The sequence below is a fragment of the Convolutriloba macropyga genome, chromosome 12, assembly GCF_964194025.1.
Source record: "Convolutriloba macropyga chromosome 12, txConMacr16.3, whole genome shotgun sequence".
Taxonomy (NCBI): Eukaryota; Metazoa; Xenacoelomorpha; order Acoela; family Convolutidae; genus Convolutriloba; species Convolutriloba macropyga.
The window spans coordinates 47,594,964-47,612,177 of record NC_134479.1 but is presented as its reverse complement, the minus strand read 5'-3'; the positions used below and the strand labels follow the sequence as shown (position 1 = coordinate 47,612,177).

Sequence of the window (17,214 nt, the reverse complement as noted above, 5' to 3'; positions counted from 1 at the left end):
CTGTAAATGCTCTACATTTTAATGGAAAAAAAGAAACTTCATGCGTTTCTAGCATTTTTCATTCTGTGGCTAGTGTCTCAAATAGATACTCACTATGTCCTCACAAGATGTGAACGTCGAAAGAAGTGATTGGGAGTTGGTCATTTTTAGTTTGAAACAAATCAGATTTTTCAAAGTATCATACAAAAGCCTGAGTTGTACCGTATTAAAGCCTATGAGACTATTTTTTTGTAAGCTGAGTATACAAATGGGGGGGGGGGGTACAAACTCTTGAATAGTCGCAAATTCAGCAAAATAAACGCACTAACAAATTGGCACAAAAGTTAGTTATAGTTAACAAAGAAACTCAAAAGTCCAAATTCCTGTGCCTGCGGATAACTGACTTCGCTTCTTCAAAAATTGCCCCAGAAAACGGCCTTTTTGTTCCCATCAGCTACATTCAGCAGCAGGAAACAATCGATCAAAATTTGGTTTTGCCTATCAATGTTTCCAGAAAAATTGGTCGTAAGTCATTTCTGAATGGAAGTGTTTTTGGTTAGTTCAGTTGATTCGTATCTTGTTGTTGGAGATCATTTCGGTTTTATGGGAAGTCATCTACTGAATTTACGCTCTAAGTATATATATTAGAACAAAGTTTTAGACCCCCGAGGGACTTAGTGACCTGACACGAGTGCGCTTGCGCCCAAGTGCCCGATACGTGGCCCGAGGGGGACTAAGACTTTGTTGTTGCGTTTACAGAGAAATAAAGAGTACGAAAGTGCTGAAATGGATTCGAAATTGATGTTTGGAGGACAGTTTTGCAGATTAGTGAAAGAAACGTTTTTTTTCTTAAAAATAAACCGGAGTTGAAATGAACCAAACTTCTCCGTATCCAATAGCAAAGTGGCCGAATATTTAAAGAGGCTAAATTCAAGTGCACAAAAAGTTAGATTACCAACTTTTTCGGTCTACGACATATTGAGTATTTTATATGCATAGTTTTTTGACATTCACGGATGTAAATCTATCTGTGTATGTATTTTAATCATATAAGCACTTTAATTTGGGTTTATTTTGGGGATGGGAAAAGTCTATACTAGTTAACTCACGTCTATTACTGGTTATTCAATTCGAGAGCACGTAGATAACACTGCAATCTTCTAAACAGATCATAGCTTTGTTCAATTTATCCAGTGTGCTCCTATGAGTCAACTGCCGACAACATTATCTTGGTGAGTTCAAACTGTTCAATTTTTTTAGCATATGCTTGTGACCAAAAATTATATTTGAGAAGTTACTTTCTAACACAAGCATTTTTAGTAGAGATTTTCTTAAACAACAATTGGAGTACGTGAAGTTTAATGAAACAAATCCAGTAGAGGTTTGCCAAAAATGGGTCCAATTGATTCCAATGAGGTTGAGAATAATACTGTGAGAGCAAACAGGGGTATGAACCAATACCAATAATCATTAGAGATGTTAATTTAGAACTATTAGATCAAAGTTCAAGCAGCTGTCATCCTGAGAACGGATAAAGCATAGTGAAAATAATTTTTGTTTGACGAAGTAAAGGAACACAGCAGGACAAGTGTTGAACTATAATTCAAAGAATATTGTTTAACGAGAAAGAAAAAAAATGCGACTAGAGCTGACTAGGAACTACAAGTAAATTTTGGCAAACTTTGGCTTGTGAACAAAAAAAACCAGAAGGATTTGCACTCAAGCACAGTTTTCTCATTCTACTTTAAATATGGATCGAAAAAAAGCTTACTTTTTTGCTACCTCTTGCTTCGGCGTGACCAAAAAGACTACTCGAATTTGACTTCACAAATCATTAAAATGTGTGAAGAGATCTTGAAAAATTATTACAGGAGAAATCCTGATCTACATTTCAAGGAATTTTCATAGACGCAAAAAACTGGACCTAGAATGAGCTGTGAAAGTATTGGGACATCTTTTCAGAAAACAACTTGCAATTCAGAGAATTTTTGTTTTAACGCCATTTTCTCACTTTGTTAAAAAATAGAGTGAATACAAATTTAAACCACAAAACCAAATGTCTTTTTGCTCCAGTTCCTGTTTGGGCCTGATCAAAATCACCACTTCAACTTGACTTCAAAAACCATTAAACACGTGAACCGATCTTAAAAAAGCTTTAAAATTTAGTTAAATCTTTAATTAATAAAAAAATGTGCCCCAAAAAAAGCTAGCTGCAAAGAGGAAAAAAAACTAGCATATGGGATTCAAAAAATTTGATATAGGCAATTTGAAATGCAGGGGGTGAAACCCTGAGATATCAAATGAAAGCTACTTCTCTTAAATCTCATTTAAGTCAAGCTAAATCGGGAATAGTCAAACCGATTCAAAAATAGCATCACAGCAGTCAGCTGAAAAGAATTTAATAAGCGAATGAGCAAACTTTTAGCCTCCATTTAGTCGCTAGTAGCTTACATGGCAACGGAAACATTCATTTGGGTTTGGATATGTCCTTGCAGCAAAATTTAGTTAAAAAGTTGGGAGAAGTTAAAAATTCTGACTGAAAATGTCTGATGCATACTTTGTTCAAATCAGAGGTTTATTAATGTTCACAAACCAAAACATAGCTGGCAGATTATCAGAAAATAGCCGCAATAGCTTCGTAGATCTGCATTCTCAAAAAGAATGTAAAAAACCAGACCAAAAAATTCTTATTAAAAGCTCAGATGTTACATTTTGATTGAAAATATATCAAACTTATTGCTGCTTCTATTAGCTGCCCTCAAAAAACCTTCATTTAGAGTAGCACACAATCACTTGACCTTATCTCTTTAAATTAAAGCAAAGAAAAGTCAATTTTGGAAATTTTAGAGATAGTAAGTCATTTTTGAGAGTGCGGCAACTTATGTGTGACCAAAAACTTTATGACGTGAACGAACAAAAAAGTCACTCCAAATGACGTCACACACTAAATTTAGTTGAAATTGCATGAAGAAAAGGAAGAAAAAGGAGATTTGATGTTGTTGTGACATCATATGGTCGTAACAAAAACCCTGACGACGAAAAAAACATAGCAGGACAAGTCCCGACGTACAATTTAAAAAATTTTCACAGAATAAACAAAAAAGTAGACCTAGAACAAACTATTATTGAATTGGGAAAGCCAGTTCAAAAAAATCAGATCAAAATGTTTAAAAAAACCAAAAATCAATGTCGAAATGTCACAGGTGAACAAAAACCACTAGCGAGAAGGCAAAATTTGGTTCAAACAAAAAAAGGCCCAGAATGAACTATGAATGGATTGGGAAAATTTTTAGAAAAAAATCCGATCCAAAAAATTAAAAAAAAAATAACCAGTAAAATTCAAAAAACTACTAGCGAGAAAGCGAATTTTTGTTCAGACACCATTTTCTCAATCCAGTTTAAATTAGAGTGAAGAAATTTTACACCGCGAAACCACTCGCTTTTTCGCTTCACTTCCTGTTTCGGCGTGACCAAATAACCACTCTAATTTGACTCCAAAAATCATGAAAAAGTGTGAAAAGATCTTTAAAAAAGACAGCGCCCTCAATACAACTCAATTTCTTTGAGTTTTAAAAAACCAAGAGAAGGCCAATAATAGTCCCAGCTATCGCTGTGTGGCTATTAAAAACAGTGATTTTTTGCTCAGTATTAATACCCAAAAACGCACCTTTCCGGCAATCCTCCTCTAGGATTTGATTGGCAAGTTAACGGCTTTGTTCACTCCGAAGATGTTAATCAGACTTCATTAGCTAACCTTTGCTTAGATCAATTGGTATTTTTTACAGTAATAACGACTACAAATTCTACCAAAATTGTGAGTGGTAGGCCATTTTAATTGTACATCTTGAAAATTTGTCACTGGTTCTTGAAACCAAACAAATTTTCTAATCTGCGTTGCTAACCTGAAAGGAAATGTTCCTGACTCGATAGTTTTCGGAGCTACACCTTCATCCTTAATTTGGTACGCTATATAACTCCCGACTCCACCAGCTACTTCCAATTCGAATTTGGCAACAGTTCCGTCAAGCCACGCATTCCAAGTAATAACATCAACAGGTAGGGACTTCACAATATACGTTGGACTAGTCTGGAGTCCGAAGAAACTGGATGTCCGGATAGTGACGAAGTACTCATCTCCGGGTGTGAGTGGATGGGTGTCCACGTCTCCAATAACTATTTGCCCAGTTGGACTTTGGTCATAAATTTGACAAGGACATTGGCTTCCAGCGGGTTCGACTGTTATTAACATAACCTACAAAAATGAAACAATACTCTGACGCGGTTTTTTTTTGTAAAATCATCGAGTTAAAAGGGCCCAAAACCGAATTAACATCTCACCAGGTCCACTTCCTTTTTATTGAAAAAAAGATTTCGAGTTTACACAGAGCACATCCAAGTTTTTCTACAAATAGAATAAAATGGAGGCGGCCACTTCGGTCTCTCAGAGACCTTGACAAGAGCAGCTGCTTTAGTTTTGTATACATGATCAACATGTATACTTAGTCAAAAATCACTTCCGCTTCATTTGATCCAGTTAATTCTCTAGGGTAGATGAGTTAATTCTTATGAAGTACGTAATGTTAGAGCTGACAAAACAGACATTCAAAAAGTGTAGTTTGTCATATGAAAAATCTCTGTCAGTTAATAGCAAGCTCACAATTCAAAAGCATCAAGTCAAAAACAATTGAGTGAGTTCAGTTACAACACATGGGTGCCACCTATGCGTTGTACTCAAAGCTGGCTATTGATAGCTCATAATAGGCTCAGAAACCTAAAACTGCAATCACTTGATATTTAAACACTCCTTGAGTGATAGGCTTCTTTTCAGTTATCATTTAAAGCAGTAAAATAAATCAATAGACAAAAAATTGTAAAAAAAAAACAAATCGACTAAAAATCAGGAAAAAAAGTCTGAAAACCTACAAATTATTATAAAACATGTATTTATTACCAAAAACATTCAAAACACTGTTAAAGCAAATCACAGATTTAGAAAACATTTTAATTAAGCCTCGTAACCGAAGTATTTGAAAAAAAAACTGTCTGACGTGAACAAAAAAAGCCGCATGTGAACAAAAAAGTATCGCTCGCTCAGAAGTATGAACAAAAATTCCTTCCTTTTTTCGCTCCACTATCTAGTTCATCTTCTAAATCAAAACAAATGAGTAGATATGGTGTCATTTGCAAATCGGTTAAGGAGAAACTCAATAAAAAGTAAAAAAAAAAAGAAAATAGCACAATTTTCTCTTCAAACCCTTTATATGAGAGCTTTCAATCCAGTATTTAGCAATTCACGACAACTTAAGTTCATTAAACAGCTGAAAAATACACAAACTTAGGTAAAAACTTCATATTAGGTAAAAAAAACAGGTAAAAAACACAAAATTCAATTGATATTTTTTTGAAAAGATATAGTTTACAACTCATTCGAAAAATTTTAATATTGATCACTTCCAAAAAAATTATATTAATTTATGACTAATTAAACTTTAAATACTATTGCTCTTAATGAGGTAGAATAGAGAATACGAAAAAAATTAATAAAAAAGTGGAAAACTCAAAAAAATTGCACTTTGTATTGAAAAGTTTCCGAAATCAAATTTGTCTTAAAGTCAGTGAAAGCATCATATATCAAATGTAGCAATTCAGTTGATTGTGTAAGCCGCATTAGCAATCTATTACTGATTTGATGCTAATCAGATTCAATAATATTGCAACAAACAGCAAAACAAATATACATAAAACTCAAAAAGTCCTTATTAGTTTTTGTAAACGAATAGTGTAAAAGTTATGGAAAATACTATGATTTGGAACCAATAACTAGATCCATCTATGATTCATAATCAAATGATCAGAAGTGTCATTATTGGGAGCAAGTGATAAGACCACAAAACGGACTACAAACAGTGCAAGACTCAAATTGTCAGTGATATTTATGGAAAAAAATTTGTGAAAATTTAGTTCAAATCTGGAGATAATAAGCAAAGCTGTTACATAGCTTCAAATACGCCTAATTAACAGTTCAATGAGACCAGCGGACACTCAGGCTAACATATAGGAAAACAAAAAGAATTACAGAAACGAGTCAATTAAATAGAAAAAAATTGTAAATTCCCTGTGATGTAAACAATAATTTACAGGAGGTTCAATTCAATTCATAGGTTGTACCCAGTTAAATTTTTATTATGGGTTCAAAAATACGGGCATGGAGGGATTTGAACCTCGAGCTCTCAAGTTCTCGACAGAAGCGTTACCCTTAAGGACTCGGCAATCAGTCCCTTGTGTTTTACTATCTTACATTCGCCTTCATTTTGGTAAGAAAAACTTTACTGCAGAGTTAGAGCAACTGAGATCTCTCGGCAAGGTAGAAAACAAGCATGAAAAGTCTCTTTAGAAGTCAAAGAATGTTCTGGACCAAAGGCGCAATTACGGTCAAGCAGAAAATTTGCATTATAAAAATCTACGCGTTTACAATAAAAGCTTCAAAGTTCGTTCGAGAGTAATTGCGGAATCTCGTGCCTTAACCCGACTGGAATTTTTGCTCCGTTTACTATTACAGCGTGATCAAAATCACCACTCCAAATTGACTTCTAGTTGCCATTAAAAAACCGAGAAAAGTTTGAAAAGATTTTAAAAAGACAGTGTACCTAAACAGTCCATATCCTGTGGCTTGTTAAGAAAGACAGAGTACCAATGGAATCCAAATTGTTTGGAATGTAAAGCAAAAAAGGAGAAAGCTTATGTAATAAACTTTGAGAGTTAACGGCGGCTATTACTAAGTTAATTATTTTTCCTAAAGCACTTGTCAATTTAGTCGTCTATTGGTTGTGGGATTGCTACGATGGGAAGCAACCTGGACTAATTTTGCCCAATATGGACTTACAGAGAAGTTTCCTGCGACTCTGTAGTTAATTTTCAGTAGGGTCCTTAATTCTTGGGTACCGGTGACTTCCACAACAGAAGGATACAAGTCCACGTCGAAAGGCTTCATTTTTGTTTTGGGTGGGGAACCCTTCCCAACCAGGGTCAAATTCATTCTGTAGCTGTCGGAGGGCATCAAGTCCGTCAAAACAAGACGGTTGAATAGTCTAAACAACAACAAAAACTCAAATAGCTTAAACGCTCTGGCCTGTACCTCCGATGTCCGTCTGACCCACGCATATTTTTGGTTAAGGAAGAATCCTGGGTGGATCTTTAGTTTTTTTTTACTTTGCTATTGATACCAAATAAATTCTGGATTTTTTTGAATTTTTTTGTCTCACATTTTCAATCAATTTTCTAGCGTTTTTTTTACATTATAGGAAATGACAATTGTTGTTTATTCAGCCAGCAATATCTTGAAAGATTACCAAAGCATCATTTTTTAACATGGCTTCTTCTTGCCCCGCAGTGACAGCCTGAAAACGAGGTATGAACAATTTAAATTTTGAAAACAAGCTAATCTAATAATCTAATAATCTCTACAAGATAATTAAGCGAATATTTTTTGAATGGCTCTGAGCATGGCTATATATTGTTTACATCTTTCTATTCATAGTTGAGTTTTGTCTGGATTTGGTCAGATCATGGCTGATTTTTCCTGGATAAGTCGGAATTCTAGCGAGCACCAGATTTGTGTCAGATTTGTCAGAACTGTCAGATTTTCTTCACAACATATGCTGACTGCACTTTTTCAGTTGCATTTAAGTGACATTGCATTTATGTTTTATTATTTTTGCTCATATCCGAACGCAACAAGAAACCCCCTTCTGAATTGGTCGGAAAAACAACGTGAAAAGGTCTCCTAATTTCAATGTTTTCAAACGACTTAAAAGATTTCAGGGTAACCCCAGACATTTGAGAATTTTTATCGCGTAAGATCTTACAAATTTCTTACAAAATTGTTTTATAAGTACTTATAAGATTATGCGTCGCCTGACTAACACTTTGTAAGACAATTTATCAGGTCTTACACGATAAAAATTTTTTATCAGGTCTGATGAGATCTTACACGATAAAAGTTTACTTTTGTCAGATCTTACAAGATAAAAATTCGGCCTTATAAGATCTTACACGATAAAAATAAGAATCTTATAAGATCTTGTAAGATAAACATTCGGAAGGCTATGACTCATCTTTTTGATAAGATTTTTACCAGATCTTATACGATAAAAATCTTTTAAGTATGTCATGTTCTACATATTGAAGACAATTTCGGAGCTGCTTTCAAGCAGTAGCCAAAAAGCTACAGCTTGCAACACTTAAGTGCCAGAACAACAAAAGGAAAATTATCTTATATTGTCTTTTGAGACTTGAGAATATATTGTGAATAACGTTATTCGAGTGTTAGGGGTTTTTCTGAGGCAGTAATTATCAAACTAGGCTGTAAAATTTTCTTCAAAGACCAAAATGATTTTGGACTGCTAAGTTTAGCCATATTACCTAGTTAAGATTCAGAATTATACTTCCGTCCGATTATTTTTTTTTGCTTTCATAAAAACTTGACTACGTTAAACGGTTTTATTGAAATCATTAAAACCTGTCTTATCAGATCTTAAATGATAAAAATTTAGCCCTACGTGAACTTTTATCTTGTAAGATCTGATGACATACTTATCAGATTTTGTAAGATAACATTTCAGTAAAATTGAATTATTATCTTATAAAATCTGATAAGATGCTTATCAGATCTTATAAGATAATAATTCATCAAATTGAATTATTATCTTGTAAGATCTGATAAGTATCTTATCGGATTTTACACGATTAAACTTCACGTAGGGCAGAAATTTTATCATGTAAGACCAGATAAGACCTTACACGATAAAAATTACAATGGGGATCTGACTAAAACACTTTTCGAAAAAATACTCGAAGCGATAGAACTGAGCAACAACCAAAAATCAAAAAAAGGTAGGAGGAGCTGCTGCCATTAAAATAAAATAAGCATCTTAAACGATAAAAAGCTTCAATTTTGGTTTAAGTTTTTCTAATCGTTGAAAGCGATTTAGAGTTGAAACCGATTTTTTTAATAAAAATTTCAACTCAATTTCTACTTGGGTTGCTTAGCCAGCATTTTACATCCGGCTTTTGCTTGCGGAGTTTATCTGTGCCGATTATCAATATGTCAAAAATGAAAACCAGTTTTAAAAAAAATTAATCTAGAGTGATCGCGCAAATTAAATACAACAGCGTAATCTTCTTAATTAAGAAGATTTCGCAAGGTTCTTGCAAGATTAACATTCTGAATTGACTAGGTAGGGAAGAGGGGTTATACATAAATATATCTGAGAGAGAGCTTATTTGCCTGCGGAATGACATTACTCAGACGAACTTGCTGTCTCAAAAATATTGTTTTTACCTCTCTTAAGGCGATTTCGCTGCTGCACTTCAGTCATTTTCAACTAGTGGGAGAAAGTGCTACGAAACCCAGAGAGGTATCTGAAACTTTGCTGATTGCACTGAGACAGTAAATTAGTGTAACTGTATTTAAAAAAAGACTAATTAAAAATCTGTGCAATAGAATGACCGCAAATTTGGATAACAAAAATCACTTAGAAATAGATGAAAAAGTAATAACGCTTAGACCAATAAATGTAGGCATGGGCACTTTTTCTATTGAGATATTGATGAAAACTTGAAAAACGCAAAAAATGGTTATCAATAATAACTAATAATAAACAGTCAAACTTATTTCTGCCACATTATATCATTTAGTTTTCTCCTAGTATAGTGAATATTTCCACTATTATCATAGGCAAGCTTTACTCTTATCAAGGTTAAGCTCTTTTTTTTATCTTATGATTAACAATCAGATTCGAAAACAGAAAAATTTACAGTCTCGCCTCACTTAAACTCCGCAGTCGAGACCAGATGGTTATCTTGCAAAATTCTGGCAGAAAGTTGCAAAAACTGCCTATCTTGCAAGATCTGCCAGAAAAATGGTCATCTTGCAAGATTGTTGCAAGTTCGTTCCGGTCGAGCTGTCTTCTTTTTGGCTCTCATTCACGCAACACATTTCATTTTAACCAAAAATTTACTTAAGAATCAGTTGCGTGTTTTTTAAGAAAAATAATACATTTGAATAGATTTTATATCTGGAAATATGAATTATCTGAAAAAAGCAAATTAAAATTTCCCTTTGAGTACTGTTAACCCTTAAAAAAATTTACTATTAAAAAAATTTTCCTTCAATTTTATCAAGATTTACAAAACTACACATCTGTATTACCTTTTCTGACGAAAAAATTTTTTATGATATTATTTTTTGCATCTTAAACAGCTTCCTTTCATTTAATTAACCTCCTTACGCTTAACTTTTCTTGCCAATGCCCAAATATGTAATTACTCACGGCTTGCCATTCTTTTGAGCTTTGAAGGACTTTAGAAGAGATTTCGCGCATACCTCTTGCTGTCAGAATTATTAGCATTAATTAATTCATCTTGTTGAATCTTGTACAAAAAAGTGGATATATTAGAGGATTCTGACAGAGAAATGATTATCTTGTAAGATTCTGGCAGAAAAATGGTTATCTTGCAAGATTCTGGCGGAATGAATGGTTATCTTGCACGCTTCTGGCAGAATGAATGGTTATCTTGCACGCTTCTGGTAGAATCTGGCCGAATCTTACAAGATAACCATTTGAAATCGACTGGAGCTGTTACAAAATTGACAAAATTTTCATTATCTTCAAGCGTTTCTTTTTTACTACAAAGATAACAATAATAATGAAGGCAAATGTTGATCGGCAAAATACAATGTTGATTACATGTCAACATATTTAAACACAGCTGCGATTAATGGCCAATTTACATTATTGTAACTGTCATCAATAAATCAATATCTGTAATTTCTGTTCACAATATTCACAACAAATAAACAATTAGTAACTTATTCAAGACATTGATTCAAGACATTAATCTGAATATAGAGTGCAAATATTGATTTGAATTATAATTTGAATTATGGTTGAAATTGAATTTACGACAAGATTTTGAACTAGTTTTGTAGATATAAACATTGTTTTTTTTGTAGTACTAAAAGGTTGAAGAACATTGTTTTGTAGAACTGAACAAAGTTCTACAAAAATTTTTCTCATCTTACCGAAATTGCTCCAACTGCGAAAATCATCTAATCACATAACGACGGGCTGAAAAATTTATGCTTTAAGATATTATTTTAGCTGAAGCTGACAGAACCCGGGTTGCCCCCATAGTTCAAAAAGTTATAAAATAACAACTTTATATTATGGCTTCTAGTAAAAGTTGTAGTCATAAAAATTTCCTTGAATGAAAGTTTTTTTAAAAAAAGAAATTTTTAAATTAAGCTCCAAAGCACAAAAACCAAACGCAATTGATGTATTTAATAGAATTTGGGTACAGAAAAGTCCAAAATTTTTATTTGAGTGATCGATTAATTATGGAAACGTTGTAGTCATAGAACGCCATACGAAAAAAAAATTCCAGATGAAACTGAGAGAGCAAACTTTACAATTTCTTCAGAAAGTACTGATTCTACCCTTAAACGAGATTTGAGTCTCTGGCAAAAAATCCGCGCATCGATCTATGGAGAAGTCATATTTATAGAACTTCATGAGCCAAAAAAATAAACTAGATCATAAACGTAAGGTTTTGTTACAAAAGAAACGTTGTAACCTATCATGTAGAAATTACTCAGAATCAGTACTTTCATTTAACAGTTTTTGTCTTTAATATAGCCATCATAACTGAAAAAACAAAAATCTGACAAAATTTATCTAACGTTTTCTTATCGCATCCTCTAAAAAATATCGATAAATCAAAACATTTCTTAAAAGCTCACTCAAAAAGTTTTCCAAAACTAAAGTCTCTCAATTTGACAAATGAGACACTTCTGAGACTTAGAAAAGGTGCTTCAAAACATATTAAGTAATTTTGATCCTTGAATTTCAAATTTGGGGTAAATCGGACACTCTGAAAGTTTGATTAACAGCTCATTCTGCAGACAATGCTAAAATTTACATCATTGAATTCAATTTTTGCTCTGACGTCAGTACTTGAAAAATTGGTACATTAGAAACGTAAAGTTCGGAAACGAAAAAAATTCGGCCGTTTTTATGTGAAATGCCTTCTTATTTCTCGACTATTGGGTCTAGTGCGGTTCAAAGTGATAGGACAAACGTGTGTCAGGCTAACGTTGGCTATGATGTAAAGAAAATCAAGAATGGTGATATATAAACTCAAGTTTTGCGATTTCGTCAAATGTTTCTTAAAAAAGTCAATCGTATTTAAAAATTGTAATCGAACATTCTGGGTCAAGGAATTGTTCAATTTTACCCATACTGTTTTGGTAGTGTCTTCTATCTATAAGGATTTTAAGGCACCAAGTTTTTTCGTCTTCGTTTAAAATTTGGTGAGTAAAATGTTTTTTTTAATCGATTTTTTGTTAAATTTGCCTTACAAGGACCTTCTTCCATGTGCTGTTTTTTGATTGTGCATTTTTTTTGCCTTTATGATGTGCTATAATATTTCTGGCATATCCGGGATTTTAGATTTTAGCTATATAGATATCATGACTTGGAAAAAAGAGCCTCCATTTTTTGCTTATTCTGCAAGAAAAACAGTCAAAACTATTTTACCTTGTAGTTTTAGAAGCTCATGAGGACTCACGAAAAAATCAAGACTCTTTAAATGACTCGTTTCTTTTGTTATGGAGAATTAGTAACCATAGAACTTCCATTTTACGAAAAAATTGTAGTCAAAAAACTTCCATTTATGAAAAAGTTTTAGTCAGAGAACTTTCATTTATGGCAAAGTTGTAGTTTTACTAATCTTTTAAAACGTTTTTGATTTTTGAATTCAATGGCCCATAATATGAAAGTTCTATGATTAAAACTTTTTGTCAACCCGGGAAACCATAACAGTATAGGTTTGGGTACAATGCAGAACCCTAGTTAACGTTAGAATTCTGATTGATGCTTTAGTGAAAACGCTAACCGTTGATGAATGTAAAGCGTTGTATGAAAAACAGGAAAATAACGTGGCCGATACCTTAAGAGATGCAACGGACTATTTTCATAGGCGCTCTGTGGTAATTAAAGAAAGTAAAAAAAGATACATAACTATACTTAAAGAAACTTTTTAATCAAGACTACCCGCGTTGAGGACAACGACGAAAAAACGACAATATTTTGTAAGAAATCGTAGTTTTCGTCGTTTTGTCGTCATTTTCCTCGTTTTCATTTGTTTCCGTCGTTTAAGTCGTCTCTTAAGTGTAAGAAATCATCGTTTCATTGTCGTTTTTTGTCGTTCCTTGCGTCGTTTTTTTTTCAAATGAAATCGCCGTTTTTTGATCGTTCTTTCGCCGTTTTTTTTTGTCGTTTCTCACGTCGTTTTTTATCATATGAAATCATTGTTTTTTGATCGTTTTTTTCGTCGTTTAATTGCTCTTGAACTAGTTTTTCTCTGTTAGATCATTTTGTCATAGCTGTATGATGGCCTGATAGCGCAGTGGTCAGTGCATCCGGTAATGTATCGTGGGTTGAATGGTTCGAATCCGCGCGGGGAGCACGTTTTTTCGTCATTTAAAAAAAAATCATTTCCTACGTAAAAATAACGACGAAGTAACAAACAAAACGACGCTTACCACGTAAGGGCTTTGATCGTTTTTGTCTAATGAAAACGATTAAAAAACGACGATTTATTGCAAGTGAAAATCAAAATTCCTTAACACGAGTAAGACAACCTAAAGCTGATTGTTGAAAAGTATCTCCTTATTCGAATGAACTGGAATGTTAATCATTACAAGATTACTAATTAATGATTTTTAAACCTGATGCACTATTTACGGTTGATGTACATGAACACAGTGAAAAATCATGCTGAGGCAAATATGAAGATAATAATTATACAAAATCATATCACATTTGAGAGTAATGTTAAAAACTGAGATACTGTCATTATTCATGATAAAAAATAAGTGGAATTGGTGACTATATGTAATTGTAGATAACAATCAAGACTCATTCGAAGATAGTCTTGCAAAAAACGGATTTGAGAATCCTGAAAACTACTTAAACTCGATTTTGGCAGCAAAGATTTCAATGTCCAATAGCTATGACTGAAACTTCACATATGGAAAATTATGAAGAGGATACCAGCATATACACACAATCATCAAACACTTTCGCTAAAATATCAACTTTGAATTTAATAGTAAGATTTCAGCTCTTCCCTGAAAAAGCAACTCCTTTAAAACGTTTCACTAGCTACAACAATTTGCTTGCCACACAAAACCGGCAACCTTGTTGAAAAAAATGTTGATATTGAAGCAATATTATATAGGATTGAAGATTTTTCAGACTTCTATTCAGCTGCTGAAAAAAACTTGAAAACATCAAAATTGAAGCTGAGTTGAGATTTTTTAACAGAATTGGCTGAAAACCTTTCCTATAAAACATTCGAAAGAGAAAATGAGCTGCAGCAATAATAATTTTGACGAACTAACAAATTTGACGTAAATATTCTCGACGAAAGAGAGCCAAATAAGTTCAAACGTACAATAGACAAGGAGGCTCCGTAATGTGCAATCGCACAAAATATTCCGACCCCACTCATCCAAAATTTTGGCACAATTGACTACCAACTGAGGAACAGATAGAAAAACCCATAAATTATTTTTGGGAATCCCAAAAAACCCAAAAAAAACATAAAAAACCAAGTATTTTTTCAAAAAAGTATATGAACGAAAAGATAGCCTCCAAAGCAAATAACTCAGCGGTGTAAAAATGAGGCACTAGATTGATGAGATATTCCAATATTCAGAAGGCGAGTTAAGACGAACAGCAAAATCAAACAACAACAACGAACGTTAATTACATCAAAAATTTTATGCCCTTTTAAAAAACAAAACTTAATAACGAAGTCAACATACCGTCAGATCAAACTAATACTAAACAAAATAACATATAAATAACCAGAAAAGATATGGGACCAGACCATAAAAAGGTTTGGTAAAATTTAGAAAAAAAAGAACAAAAAAAAGTAAAGTTAAAAAAATTCGCTAATTTTTTAAAACAATTAATTTCAAAGTAATGAAAACCATTAGAAATCAGGTAAAGTATCCAAAGTTTTGCCATTCCTAACGCTTCTACAAAAAAGCTTTAAGAACTGTCCTTAATCTATTTTTTATTTGGCTAATAAGAACAACAAAGGACAACAAACAAAATTTCAAATAAAACTAGAACAGAAAACGCTTTCGAAGCCGTAAAGCCATATTTCGGCCCTCAAAATATGTTCTATTGCGTTTTCTTTAAAATTCAATATTGTAGTATAGCATTTTTCATTAATGGGACTAGGTAACAAGTAGACAAAAAAGAAAAGAGGGCAAAAGTAAGCTGAAGAAAAGAGGGCAAAAAATTCGAAACAAAATTACTTCCAAAACCATGAAAGCCATTGATTACACAAAGAAACATTTAATTCGGTTCAATTATTCACCCCAAGGAAGCCCTTGAGAGTTGCAATTGTCCAGAATATGTCTTGCGTCTACAAAAAAAACGTCAAATTTGACAAAAATCAAATGAACTTTTTTTCTTTGTAAAAAAAAGGCGTCGAAGCCAGTAAGGTCAAAACGAAATCTATAAGAATATTATTCTGATACCACTTGTTTTTGACACCTTCCTTTGACACCAATAATGTCATATTTGAAGTGTAATTACCGACACTAGGTAACAAAAAAATTGCGAAGTTAATTTTTTTTTGGAAAACAATTGTTTTAAAGTCAAGAAAACCATCAGCTATCTACTAATATCAGAGTAAAATTTTTTCAATTAAAAGCCAAAAAAATCTGTCAGTTAAAGGAACTTTTATAAGACTTAAACAACAAAGTAAAAACGACCGCTAAAAACAAAAACAAAAAAAAATCAATTAATTTCTTCAAGAAAGAAGTGTCCAAGCCGTTTGAACGATAACCTATGTCTTTCGGGACTTTAATTTGTTCAATTGTACTTTATTATGAACGCCAATAATGTGATATGAGAATTGTTAATAGTGGGATAATGCGACAACACTAGAAAACGTGAAAAACTGGCAAATATCTAAAAAACGAAAAAATCTGAAATCTAGAAGTATGAAAGCCAGAAAACCACAACTTAAGGTGTAAAACCGCAATTAAGATTAAAATTGAAAAGGAAGTAGAAAGAAGAAGCGTTCTTTCATTGCTGACACTAAACTACAAAGTGACCAAACAAAGAAAAAAATAGAGGAAAAGTTCATTAAGCCATTATCTATTTAAATATCAATTATTTTTTGAAGTCAAAACGACCATAAGCTTTCAAGTAAAAAACTAACTGCCTTAATTTGGAGCTGTTTAGAAAGTTGATTTGATATGTTCTGTTCTTTAATTAATAGGAAGAAGAGTTAAATTTAAAAAAAAGACCGACTGATTACAATCCGAATTCTATTTGATTTTAACAGTCCAAGATTGGTCCAAATTTAGCCCTGCTAATGCTTGTCGTCCGTTAGAAACAATTAGTTTTTCAAATGTTTTAGATATAGCTAATTTGTTAGTGAAAAATTCAAAAATTAATTAAGCGGTTTTGATAATCAACGAGTAAAGTTAGCAAAAAAGGCAAAATTTTAATTACAGAGCACTCTCAGCAGAAGTTGAAGTACGAATAGACCCCTTTTGAGTCTACAAAGATTAAATTTGTGTTTTTTTTTGGGGGGGGGGTTTACTTCGGCAAATTTAAAAAAATGAACTTTTTGGCTGAATTTTGAAAAGAGTGACTTTTGAAATATTTACCCCAAATTTTTGACAAAAAATAAATCAAAATACTCAACAATAGTTTTTTGTCTTTAAATATAAAATAAACAGCCCTATTCTAAAAAATTTTAGTAAAATTTAGCAAAATTGGCGAAAATTTAGGCAAACAAGGGAATTCACTCTACTTTTCTCAGAAGTTAAAACCTCGATAACTCCCTGCAAAAAACGAAATTAAAAAAATCTTTTTAGTTCCATATTCTAAGCTGGACGAGCTTTGACTCTCCGATGAATATATTGATCGGCGAAAATTGTCTGAACAAAAAAACACATTTGAGTATATAGTTCCTCCCCCCTCGAGAGGGGTCGGAACAATAAAACCAAATTGAGTTAGATCAGTGATAAAATAGCAATTGATATTATAATTGAAGTTTTTTTTCTAATAGATAAGCCTAAAAAAGTGAAACAAGCAAGGAAAGAAAAAGAGAGGAAACTAAAATAATAAGTTGCAATACAAT

At 32.8% G+C, this 17,214-nt stretch overlaps 1 protein-coding gene across 1 annotated transcript in view; it reads right to left on the bottom strand.

Moving 5' to 3' along the window:
* Nucleotides 1-17,214, bottom strand: part of LOC142350518 (uncharacterized) — a 72,368-nt gene that overhangs the window by 517 nt on the left and 54,637 nt on the right. Inside the window, exons 16-17 of the mRNA XM_075402368.1 lie at nt 6,863-7,067; nt 3,882-4,231 (exon numbers count right to left, since the gene is read on the bottom strand). Coding sequence (XP_075258483.1) covers nt 3,882-4,231; nt 6,863-7,067 — 555 coding nt within the window. The remainder of the gene's footprint in view (nt 1-3,881; nt 4,232-6,862; nt 7,068-17,214) is intronic.